Source organism: Papio anubis, chromosome 9 (genome assembly GCF_008728515.1).
Source record: "Papio anubis isolate 15944 chromosome 9, Panubis1.0, whole genome shotgun sequence".
In the NCBI taxonomy this organism is placed as follows: Eukaryota; Metazoa; Chordata; class Mammalia; order Primates; family Cercopithecidae; genus Papio; species Papio anubis.
This window is the reverse complement of record NC_044984.1, coordinates 26,542,735-26,555,715: the sequence shown is the minus strand read 5'-3', so window position 1 is coordinate 26,555,715 and position 12,981 is coordinate 26,542,735. Positions and strand designations below refer to the sequence as shown.

At 38.9% G+C, this 12,981-nt stretch overlaps 1 protein-coding gene across 13 annotated transcripts in view; it reads right to left on the bottom strand.

The window, feature by feature from the left end:
- The window catches only part of LOC100999492 (liprin-beta-1), a 173,626-nt gene that overhangs the window by 48,719 nt on the left and 111,926 nt on the right, over positions 1–12,981 (bottom strand). For all 13 annotated transcript variants that reach the window (XM_009180440.4, XM_009180439.3, XM_009180445.3 and 10 more), the window contains exons 3-4: positions 11,536–11,634; positions 9,872–10,077 (exon numbers count right to left, since the gene is read on the bottom strand). In XM_009180440.4, coding sequence (XP_009178704.2) covers positions 9,872–10,077; positions 11,536–11,599 — 270 coding nt within the window. In that variant the 5' untranslated portion in view covers positions 11,600–11,634. The remainder of the gene's footprint in view (positions 1–9,871; positions 10,078–11,535; positions 11,635–12,981) is intronic.

Genomic DNA, 12,981 nt, shown 5'->3' with positions numbered 1-12,981 from the left:
ACAATCAGCTGCTTTGCCACACACCTCCACAATTACCACAGCATAATTCTGCTCATGTTGTTAACTGAAGTGCCCGGCATTAAATTACAAGTATTATGAAGAGTGTGATGGAGTGGCCTGGACAACTTCTATTCCCTGGGGACTAACATAAAAATAAATTGTGCATAACTTCTCGAGGGCAGTTTTTGGAAAAGGGCCAGGATGCATAATCCATGTTCTCAATCTTAAGAAAGTGCCAAGACAGGCCCTGTAGAGGTTTAAATTCCTTATTTTGATTATAGAAATTAACAGGCATCTGTTTTTAAAATCCCATACAAGTAACAATATTTCAGAAACAGATACATTTCAGTAAGTAGAAAAAATCTGCTGTTTAGTGAGGACAAAAAGTAAAACTGGCCAAGGGTGGTGGTACATATCTGTAACTCCAGCACTTTGGGAGGCTGAGAATTGTGTGAGCCCAGAAGTTTGAGGCCTGCCTAGGCAACACGGCAAGACCCTATCTCTTAAAAAACAAAAACAAAAACAAAATAAACCAAAAAGTACTTAGCCAAGCTTAGTGGTATGCACCTGTGGTCCTAGTTACTCTGGAGACTAAGGAAGGAGGATCACTTGAGCCCGGGAGGTGGAGGCTACAGTGAGCCATGTTTGCACCACTGCACTCCAGGCTGGGCAACAAAGTAAGACCCTGTCTTAAGAAAAACAAAACAAAACTGATCTTTCTTCTGGTTGGAGGAAATTATAGCAAGAGGAGAGCAGTGTTTCCTTCCAAGCTACTTTGTATGATATGGAAGTGAGGTGTTCCAAAACCAGTTCTCCAAAATTAGCCCCAAATAGAAACAGATACCGAAAATTGATTCAAAATGAGCATATTTATGTTTCTCAATATGGTATTGATACTTACAAGCACTCAATGCTCAAGGGTAGTTTAGTATATTAAAACTCACTATAGGAACATAAAGCAGAATTTAAGAGCGATCAATGTTACATCCTTGTGTTAACTTAAGTAGGTAAAGACTGTTCCGTCCACATGTATTCATATATCTGCCAATTCTGTTTCTTTGCATTAAGAATGTTGGCAGTAAGATCCATTAGGTACATACCGTATTGTCTTTATTCTTCCTCCAACTCCCACGTTCTACCAAACAGGTCACTCAAAACCTCCCCATATATGGCATGCTCTCTCACACACTTTTACTCCTTCTGCACGGACCGTCTTTTCCCACCCTTTCTTCTTCTTTCCCCATTCCTTAAGGTCCACCTCTATTAGGGCTTGGTTTGTGAAGTCTTCCTTGAATTCACTGTTTACTATGTGCCAGCAACAGTATCTAGATGAACCTTCATTACAGCAGGCGTTACTCTGAATGCACTAAGGTTAGACTTGACTGCATACATGTCTCTCTCTTCTAATAGACTCTGCATTCTTTGCAAGTAGATTTGCCTTGGCATGTGACACACAGTGGGTGATAACTAAATGTCTGTGGAATGGAAGAATGACAACAGGTGTTCAATAAACAAAGTTGAATAAAAGATGACTACAGGTTTGGTTTTGATCTGGCCTTCTTACTTCTCAGTGGGTCTTTATTTATGTGTCCTCTATAATCTGGTATGCACTCCATGGTTGACCTCTATCTAGACTGGCTCCTTTCTCCCCAAGCCTGTACTCTCTCTTTCCACTATGTTTAGGAGGTGATCTCAGAGCCTTTGTAATGGACAATAGTTAAGGCCATCTTGTGTGAGCTCCCCTAGACACTTTCTTCCTCAGTGTGTAATAGTATAATATATATTACCTCTTATTTCTTTCCTTTCTTTCTTCCTGCAGGCTTGGGAGAACTGATTCTTAACTCCTTCCTGAAAGCTCATCATTGCACTTCTAGTTTGGAACCTTGATTTCCTGTTTCACTGGGACCTGTAATCACCACTTCTACTTATCATTTTCCATTTCTTCCTTTTAATGAGCTTTCTTCCATTTTCCTTTACAACAACTATCCCAAGGTTTTGTACCCAACACTCTACTCACCTCCCACTCCTCCCTCTCAGGTCAATCCATCTTTCATAACCCATTTCTACCTCCTCCTCATTACATTGTGCCATTCTCCTTTCCCCATCTACTGGCTGACCTGGCTCTTGTCTTAAACTGTGCTCTTTAGTGTTTCATCCTATTCTGCCTCAGGTGGATGACTAATAATTTTATGTGAGTTGGTCTCTCAGCCTAAGTTTCTCAGTGCAAAACTGTCTTACATTTCTTTTGATTCTTCCACGGTGCTTATAAAATCCTGAGCACCTAATTTAAAATGTATTTAAGTATAAACTCCTATTGAGTCAATCTGACTTTCAAAGCACGGAAGAGCAGCCTAAATCACTTTACCTTTCTACTTTAGCTCATGGTGCAACCTTTTACTGACCACATCCAATTCAGCTAAGTTGAAACTGGAATCAACGTGGGGATTTCAACAGTACAATATCCAACCAATAGTGTGTGTGGAGAGTCAGGGAGGGAGATCTAACTCAACTGTAACATTGGTACTTTGATTTAATTAAGGAACTATGGCTTCTGCCAGGTTTTCCTGGCATGATGGGGAGAAGCACATCTGAAAAGCTTTATCCCTCATATAATTACAGAATCTTAGAGCTAGCCAGGAACCTCACCTAGAAAATGAATTCCCTGACTCTACATGGCAGGTGCTACACATAACATTAGAACACCATCTACTTTTCCTTTCACCATCATAAGTGGAAAGCCTTCTTTTATTTATTTATTTATATTTATTTACTTACTTATTATTTATTTACTTTTGCAGTTGCAAGATTTAATAGAGTGAAAACAGAGCTCCCTTACAACAGGAGGGGACCCAAAGGGGGTTGCCACTGCTGGTTCAAATGCCTGGGTTTATATCCTGATTATTGTCCCTCCCCCTGTGCTCTCAGGTGATAGATGATTTGATTATTTCTTTACCTCCTGCTTTTAGCCTAATTGGTATTTTACTGAGCTCTCTTTACTACCTGATTGGTTGGGTGTGGGTTGAGTTACAGGCCCCGTATTTAAAGGTGGGTGCGGTCACCCTCTCCAGCTAGAAAGCCTTCTTTTTATATCAACTTCCTTTTAATTATCAAGTATTACAATCAAGCATAAAGACATAATAAATGTTAACATCTTTCTTTTGCATCTGTTTAAAAAATTTTTTTATTACAGAAAATTTCAAACAGATTTAAAGTTGAGAAATGAGTGTGATGAAACCCCATGTACTCGCCACTCCATTTCAATAGTTATTAATTCACGGAAGGTAGGAGTCTCAACCGCTGTTTTTACTTGTAACATGATGCTGTGTTTTCCTTTGATTTTCTGGGTTCTATTGGTTTGCATTGGTTTACAGTTGTCTTCTTCCCTGTTTCCCCTTTGTTTCACTTTGTTCTTTCCTGAGCTCTGCTGTCCTGTCTAATTCCAAAATCAACATACAAGCAGTGATTTGCCACTATTATGCTTATTTATTTTACAAAACAGAAACCAATTTTGAGTGTAACAGTCCTAAATCAGAATGGTGAGTACCTAAATTAAAATGGGGAAAAGAAAACAGCCCCCTTTTTAAGGTCAACAGATGTTAAAGCACAGCTGGATTAGTAATACTACATACACACAAATGCATGCACAGACCACATTCCAGCCCGTCATTATACTTATTTTTAAAACTAGTTATTAAAGCTGTCATGGAGTCTTGATTTCATAATTCTGTTTTTAAACATTCAGTATCAAGAAAGGAAGAGTAAGGCTCAGTCCATGAAATCTCCTTTAAGTAAACGTTATCTCTAGTTACCAAAAGAAATAATTACTATGACCGCATTTTGTACTCAGAATTATACGTCTGCCACGCATGCAAACATTTACTGCATGCCTGCTCTGCACTAGACTCTGAACTAGGGGGAGAGATTAAGACTTGAATCCTTTAGCCATGAAGAGCATATTCATATTGCATTTGAGTTCAATACCATAATAAGGCATCTTACACCACTACTGTCCAAAGAGTCAAAGAACATGATACCAATGATGCTGGAAACCAAGCAACCAGGCAGTGGCAGTACTCCACTCCCCTGTCCTCTCACTGGGTGTGATGGAATAAGGGCATGAGCTTCACAGTGGGCAAGCGGGGGTACATGTTTAGACAATAATATTACCCTAGTCATAGGTATACACCTAACTCCCCTGAATTTGGGAAGGACAGAGAAAAAAGAAGATCCCAGTGTCACTAGAAGTGAAGTCCCAGCTCCTATCTCAGTACAGCAGCAACTTCATTCATTTAATATTGTGATTCATTAATTTATTCAACATTTGTTGAAAGCCAGCAACATGTGATAGGATACAGAGATCTAGAGAAGGAATCTGTCTTCTACTTTGGAAGGATAACATGGGACCAAGAAAAAGTCCCTATTGTTCTTGTCACTTTTTCTTTCTTAACTCGCTTTCCTAAAGGAACAGGGAAACCTCTTTCCATTCAATCCTAACAAATACCAGTGGCCTAGGATTCCATGAAAAGTACATCTTTTACCTCTGTAAACTAGGAATTTGGCTGATTTGGTCAATTTGTTTTTCTGTGCCTGTGAATACTTTCCATGGGAGTTTACTTGAAGACTAAGAGAAAACTGCCTTAATTTTAGCTAGGATGTCTCAGCGAGGCACCGCATGACTCAGGTAATTGTGATCACCTACGGGATATAATCTTAAGATGTATCTTGTTTGCCAAGGCCTGAGAAAACATTTCCTAGAGGCACAGATGAAAAGCAAAGCCGGTCAGAAAGCAGCAGGGATCAGAGGGTGGTAGGACAGGGACTGTGTCGTGGGGCTGGGAGTCAGGGACTCACAGAGAACAGCCAGCAACCCTGCAGAGAGCATGTCCCGTGGCTGAACTCTTTTAAGTTGAGTATTTTTATTTTTATAGCAACTTTTAAAAATACACATTTGGGATTAATATTATCTAACTTTTAATGTAAAAATAAGACAGAAGTGTTATTATTATGATGAACAGGTCTGAAGCCAGTCCAGAACACCTCATTTCCCCTGTTTACACTCTATCTATCTCCTGGGTGATGATGCCTGCTTTGGAGTTATTACCATTAGTATTCACCATTAGTATTTCACTCACTTTGTTGAAAATTGTATTTTTGTAATTTCTGCTGACTTTGGAATGGCCTCATAATCATAACTGCCAAATAGTCAGACATCTTTGGGATTTCACTACCTGATCCCCTGCTGACATGGATCAAGGTCATGATCCTCAGTTAAAAAAAAAACATTATAAGAATGTTCTAGGGCAACTCATCAAGTTAGACCTAAAGTAAATAACTACTTGCTTGACTCAAACAATTAGACATATTTTTCTATTTGCCTTCTTGAATCTGGAGCTTCATAAAGCAAGTAATTCTCCATTATTAATATCTGTGTTAACACATTACAATATTTCACAATCAAAACAGAAAATTCAGCCTTAGTAACTAAACAAATATGTCATAGTCTATAGTTTTTTTTAACCAAGGACACACACTTCTGAGTTTTAAAAGAAATTTGTTCATTTCTGGAAGCCTACAGCTACACTTGTAAATTCATTCTTACAGATTTAATGTCCCTTCACTATAACAGATTACTAGTGTTGGTATTTGATCACATTCAGTGTCTGATCATATGAAACAAACAAGCAGGAGCAATCAGTAGTAAAGAAATAACCTGCATCCTACAAGAAACCAGGGGATCTCCCTGGCCCAGGCAAAATGATAGTTGGAACTGCAAATGCCCAGTTGCACTAATGAAAAGGTTAGTATCCATCTTAAAGTACAGGGCCGGTCAAGTTGGCCACCATTAAACATGAATGGAACCATAATTATATATCTGTTATTATTTACAGATACATAATTATTTCCAAAAATTTTTGAATTTAAGTTTTTCTAAAATATTCCAGAAGCTTCTCTGTAGTCTGAGAAATGTTTGTACTCTTTTATCGCAAGAAGGGAACTATGTATGGGTGGTTTGTAACCTAACTCCCCTTGCAACTGGACCCAACTCTTTCCCTCACTGCAAAGGGTTCCTGTTAAACATTTTCCCTCTATTCTCTTCTCTACGCTCTACTCTTCAGTATTGCCTTTCTGACTAGCCTTTTTCCAGGCGTATCCATAAGCCCTCAGCATACATTAGTTCATAGGATCCTTACAATCCTAAGTGGCAGTAACCATCATCCCCATTTTACAGATGAGAAAACCAAGACACAGAACTTCAGACATTTTCACAAGGTCATACAAGCTTCGAAGAGTTAGGGCCAACATTAAAATTCAGGTCTGCTGTTACTACAGCCTGCATTTGAAACTGCCTAGATGCAGTCCTGCCTTATCATTCACTGCTTCCTTTTTTTAAACATCACAATCTCTTTTATTTGGGCAGTTTCCCCATACTCATATATGAAGGGGGAATTTGCTAGGATTCTGTGTTCCCTAAATTCTAGGATGCCATCGATTTTAACTTTTTATTGTGGTAAAATACACATGGAAAATTTAGCATTTTAACCATTTTAAAGTGTATAGTTCAGTGGTATTAAGCACATTTACACTGTTTTGCAACCATCACCATTATTAATCTTTTCATCTTGCAAAACTGAAATTCTATATGCAATAAGTATTATCTTTCCATTCTCTGCTCCCCTCAGCCCCTGGCAGTCACCATTCTACTTTCTGTCTCTAAAATTTGACTATTCTAAGTACCTTATTAATAAAAAGGAAAGAGGGGAGAGAGGAAGGGAGGATGGATCCCAGCTAAAATGTATACATATACCCATTTTAAGATCATAAAACACATCCTAACTTCTGAAATATTAAATTGGAAAAATCTAATATTATCAGCCAATCACTAATTATAAGCATATAATCTTCTACTTGTTGGATTCCCAATGCTGGCCCAAGTTGCTTTTTGGTTCTAAAATAAAGTCTATCATGGTAGGTGTGTGGTGACAACTCAATTTCACTCCTATGCTTTTATGGTTCCAAACAGCCAGTCCTGCTCTCCTCTTCTTGCCTTGTTTTTTGCCTTTTGCTGCCTTTCTTCTTTCATCCTGTCATTCTCTGTGTGCTCGAGAAAACACACTTAATTTGGAAAGTTGGGGGCAAGGTGAGGAATTCATATACATAAGTTAGATGGCTATAAATTTAGCAACTACAAAAATTCCTTATCTCTCTAGAACTACATCTAGTTTATTTTGTTATTGTTACTTTTAGAATAAAAACTGAATCTTCATTAGTTCTTTAAAATATTTGTCATTTTGTGGATTCTCAAGGTTAAAATGTCAAATAATAAGAGAGAAAGCAACTAAAAACATTGATCAACAAGCCATTACCCATCCGAGGAATAAACTTAAAACAACTTCCATTCATTCGAACGTGCATTCCACTTTATCATCCATGGAGCATCATTCATTACAAATATAACTACTGAGCCAGGCATTCTTCTAAGCACTAGGAATACAGTATTTTTTTAAAAATTAAGGGCAAAAATCGGATTCATGATGCTTATATTCCAGTTGAAAAGACAGAAAATAAATCATATAAACGTCACAAATACACTGCACTTAAGAAAGTGGTGAATGCTAAGAACAAAATAAAGCAGGGAGAGGTAAGACAAAGAATAAATGGGTATAATTTTAGTTAGGGTGGTGACGCACGGCCTCACTGAGAGCAGGACTTTTGAGTAAATACCAGAAGACTATGAGGGAGCTAGCCATACAAACATCTGGGGAAAGAGCTTTCCAGGCAGAGTGAAAAGCCAGTGCCTGGAAAAGCCAGTGCAAAGGTTCAGAGGCCAGTGTACCTGGCATGTTAAAGAATCAGTGAAATAGCCAATGTGCTTGGTGTGGAGTGAATAAGGAGATGTGTGATGAGAGATGAGGTCAGAAAGTTATGGGGAGCAAATCCTATGAGGCCTTGCAGCCCACAGTAAGCACTGTGGTTTTTACTCCGAGTAAGATGTGATGCCATTGGCAGTTTCTGAAAAAAGGCGTGAGTGTCATGATCTAACTTATATTCAGATGTAATCATCATTACTTTTTATCATTTCCAGAAATACTTTCACAGAACAGATTAAGCACATGTTAATGGAAATGTTTTAGACACATGTCAAAAATTGAACTACAGGTATGCTTAGGCTACTATTGCCATTGGTGGCCTCTGGGTGTGGGATAGAAATAGGTTCTACTAACAATAGTAAATTCCTTTTTTCACTGCATGCTAAATGGTCAGAAGAACATGGAGTAAAGAAGGGGTGAGATAGGACATTGAAATAGACTAAGGAATATGCCAGGAAACACCAATTTCAGAGCATGAAGCAATCCCCAAAGAAATCAGCAAACCTGGACCTTTAAATCTCTGGAGGAGAAATTTGCAGAGCAAATATAAAGTATAATAGTAAGGCATTATGTGTTTTAACAAGTAAAATATCTTCAATGGTCAAGTTTGTGTAGCTGCACCACCGCTGAAGGATTATATTATTTGCACTCAGAAACTCAGAGGTAAAATAGGTGAGAACACACAGTATTCAGCACAGGACTGGCTGGGAGCTCTAGTATTTGTGTCACATCCTATGAAAACATTTTAACTGTAGGATGTACTCTTAAGGTTCCCAAAGCAAGCAGTTTTCATGTCTATCACAGATCCAAAAGTAGATCAGGATTCTTTCATACAATTCTCATTAGTTTTTATATCAACACAGTTAGCTCATTAGCATATTATTGCATCTTACTGAAAACTGAATATCCTTTAAACACAAAATATCTCCTTTCCTTTGTCCTCCACTGAATCTGTTTTTGTGACATTCTTTAGATTTTATGTAATCGTCACAGCTTAAAACCCTGGTATTTACCACCATGCCCAGACAAAGGGTAGCTCTGCCACATCATCAATTTTTGAGAAAGATGCCTAGAAAGAGGCCTCACTGTTCAGTGAATAACACCATTAACCCACTAATGCCAGAGGTTGCATTTTTTTTTTTTTTTTTGAAAAATGAAACCTTGGCGATGACTTTGAGCAGACTATAAATAACTCCCACAAGCTTAGCGTTCCAATAATGGAACACTACACATAAATGGGTTCAAGGCCCAACTCCACAATTTAATTCGAGAACTGGAACTGACATGATTGCCATAAACCACTAGATGGCACTTCAGGTCAAATACTGCTGTAAATCCTGTGGCTTTTTGAATGTCTTTCATTATGCTTTCCATTTAGAATTGCTATTGGGTCCTTTACAGTGAAGAACCCAATATGACTGAGAAATCATCTATTATGTGCAAGATTCTTTCCCTTACAGGACTATTTGATTTAAGCCACAGGAGGTCATTCAAGCACAATCAAAAGGGAGTCTGTTTTTATGGGCAGAATCAGGTCACCCGCAGTTGGTATTTATAAAATGTACACTAATAGCACCTTTTAAAAAGTTATCCTTGGTCAGGCGCGGTGGCTCACGCCTGTAATCCCAGCACTTTGGGAGGTCGAGGCGGGCAGATCACAAGGTCAGGAGATCGAGACCATCCTGATCAACACGGTGAAACCCCGTCTCTACTAAAAATACAAAAAATTAGCCGGGCATGGTGGCGGGCGCCTGTAGTTCCAGCTACTCAGGAGGCTGAGGCAGGAGAATGGTGCGAACCCAGGAGGTGGAGCTTGCAGTGAGAAAAGATCGCGCCACTGCACTCCAGCCTGGACGACAATTTTTTGAAACTCTGTCTCAAAAAAAAAAGAGCGCATCTGTTGCCTTAAACTTTTCTTGTTCTAATCAGCTATTCTATGTTCTAAATTTTAGAATAAGCAACAAAGGATTCATAACACAGAATTTATAACAGGCAGACCCTACCATTTGACTCTGAAGCCATTCAATAAGCGTTTCTGCTGTTGAATCTGGGATCTGGCATCTCAAACCTTCTTTCTCATCTGTTTCCATCATCTCTAACAATCCACGCAGGTCTTCCACAAGGTGCAGAGCTCGCAAACTTCCCATGAATGGAGAGGTGGGAGATTGGCAATCAAAAATCCCATTGGAATATTCCAGGGCCTTAGAACCTAAGTTAAACAAAATCACAGAGAGAGCAATGGGATTTATGTTAGATAAAAATACCAAAGCCGAAGGTGGTAAACCAGTTTCGTCACAGTAAGGAACAATCAAAAGAGACAGAAAAAAGAGAATTCAATCACATAAATCTCTCCAAGTCAGAGTTACATGGTGCAAAAATTAAAACCATGTAGTTGATGGTACATATCCATGGTCCAATTCCTAACGAGGAGGCCAATCCTGGGGTATAGAAAGAAAAAGAACCTGGTGGGCTTTGGTGTGAGGTGTGCTGGCCTCATGGAGATGATGGTTAAGAAAGTAGCAGATCAGAAAATACAGATATTAGAGCTGGTCCATTCCGGACCAATACTGGACCAAATGATTTCTGGCTTAGAAAAACTGTGGATGAAGGGTTATGAAATGAACCCAGATAAAGACTATCAGAGTAAATTCTGAGGAAAGATAATGAGCTCAATGTGTTAAATTATTATGCTGACGTGCCTATAGGACATTTCTGGAGAGATATCTGGTTGGAAATTAGAGACAGGGACTGGAAGCTTAGCAAAGAATTGGGAAGGTAAATAGATGTGAACAAGCTGGGTGCAGTGGCGCATGCCTGTGATCGCAGGTACTTGAGGTGGGAAGATTGCTTGAGCCCAACATTTCAAGGCTGCACTATGCATGTTATTCACAGGTAATCATGCCTGTAAATAGCCACTGCACTCCAGCTTGAGCAACAGAGCAAGACCTCCTCTCTTAAAAGAAAAAAAAAAGAAATTGATATGGCCGGGCACGGTGGCTCACGCCTGTAATCCCAGTACTTTGGGAGGCCGAGAAGGGTGGCTCACAAGGTCAGGAGTTTAAGACCAGCCTGGCCAAGATGGTGAAACCCCGTCTGTAGTAAAAATACAAAAATTAGCCAGGTGTGGCAGTGGGCACCTAAATCCCAGCTACTTGGGAGACTGAGACAGAGAGCTGCTTGAACCCGGGAGGCGGAGGTTGCAGTAAGCTGGGATTGCACCACTGCACTCCAGCCTGGGCAACAGAGCGAGACTCCCTCTCAAAAAAAACAAACAAACAAACAAACAAAAAAACATATGGGAGTCGTTGGTGAAAAGTGAATTTTGAATTCAGGAAAACAGGTCAGAACATTCACGGTTACTGGGTAGAGCAGTGTCCCTCGAAGTATGGTCCACAGATCACCTACACCAGAATCACCTGAGATACAGATTCTTAATCCTTGATTAGAAACCTAGGATGGAACTAGAATTTTTGATACTTTAAAATAATGTTTGAGAATAATGCTGGCAGAAAATGGAGAAGAAGAACAAAGGCGAAATTACAGGGAAGCAAAAGGCATAGGGCTAAAAAATGAAAATCAAGTGAAAAGATAATATGAAAGTTGTAGTGAAAAACTGAAGTGAGCAGAGTAAATGTTGTGATTCTGTCTTTCACAGGATGCAGATCACCTGCTATGATACCATCCATCTGCTCCAATGCCGCAGCCAACATATCGCTTGCATCACTCATCATTTTCTTATTTGTCAGGGGCAAATTCCAACCTAGATCTGGAAAAAAAAATGATGTTATTACTATATCCATTAAATGGCATAGGCTTGCTAGTGGGTTTGCTAATTCAGGTTCAAAGGATAACTCTGCTGTGTAGTCAAATATGGAGGAGGAACTTCAGTAGTGGAGTAGTAAGCTGTGGCCACTCACCTACTGTAGCGCAAGGCCACATGTGATACCTGTATCAGTTAATAAAGAAGATTCCATTCTTGCACTTGCGGTGTTTAAAATCCACTAGCATGGTTTCCATGCTGTTCTCTAGAACTCTAGGCCTCTGTAAAGGGCAACCGGGATGGCCATGGAAGCTTGCTGAGGGCCATGACAAGCACTGGCCAGACAAGACTCCTTTCTCCCTTTACCAGCCCCACCCAATCTCTGCTCTATTAATTTTTTTTTTCTTTCTGTATAACGGCTTAAGATTTGTCTACAAAAAGGATTCACTAACAAATATACTATGTGTATGTGCGCGCGCGCACACACACACACACACACACTCCTACTGGTATTAAACCTTTTGTAATGGAGCCACAGGTATCACATACTGAGTACCTATAATGGTTCCTACACATTTACATAAATTATCCATAATACTTAGACAACAGCCTTATAAAATGTGTGAATTCATCTCCATTTTATATATGAGGATAAAAGATGTTTGATTTTTGCATGGAAACACAGCAAAGTAAATACAGCAAAATTCAGTTTCTAACCTAGGTCTGTCTGACTCCCACTATAATACATAATTTCTCTTTACCTGATCCTATCTGAAGATGGGTCTATCCTGAAATTATGTCACAATCTATTCATTGGTTTATCTGTTAAAAAATATATTGAGATAATGCTTGCAAAAAATTTAGTCATTGGCACAAAAAGTCAAGATAATGTGATTTTCAACATTCATTAACGCATTTCAGGTACCACACTAAGCACCCAAATAAAGCTCTTACTATGATATATACTGTGATAGAACAAATACCTGGGAAATAAAAGGCATATGCTGTTTCACAGAAACCTTTGCCCTCTGTTTCCAAGCAGCCAAATCTCACCACTTTATTTTCACAAATATATTTATAGTTCTGGTATCAGCTTCTTGGATCAGTTCCCGATTATGCATTCATTCTAACATAATGCCATATAATTGTTGTAAAATATTGTTTTGAATTAAAGTCATTTCACTTAAGGATTTTCCAGAACTTTACTCACTTCCAAAGGTGAAAAATATCACTACCATTTATCTGGAAATACTACAGCATGAAAATACTCAAGGTATGTGTCTACGGTTACCCAGAAAACAAGGAATCAACAAGTTAGGTTATGAACCTAGGTCATTCCAAAAAATGTATTCA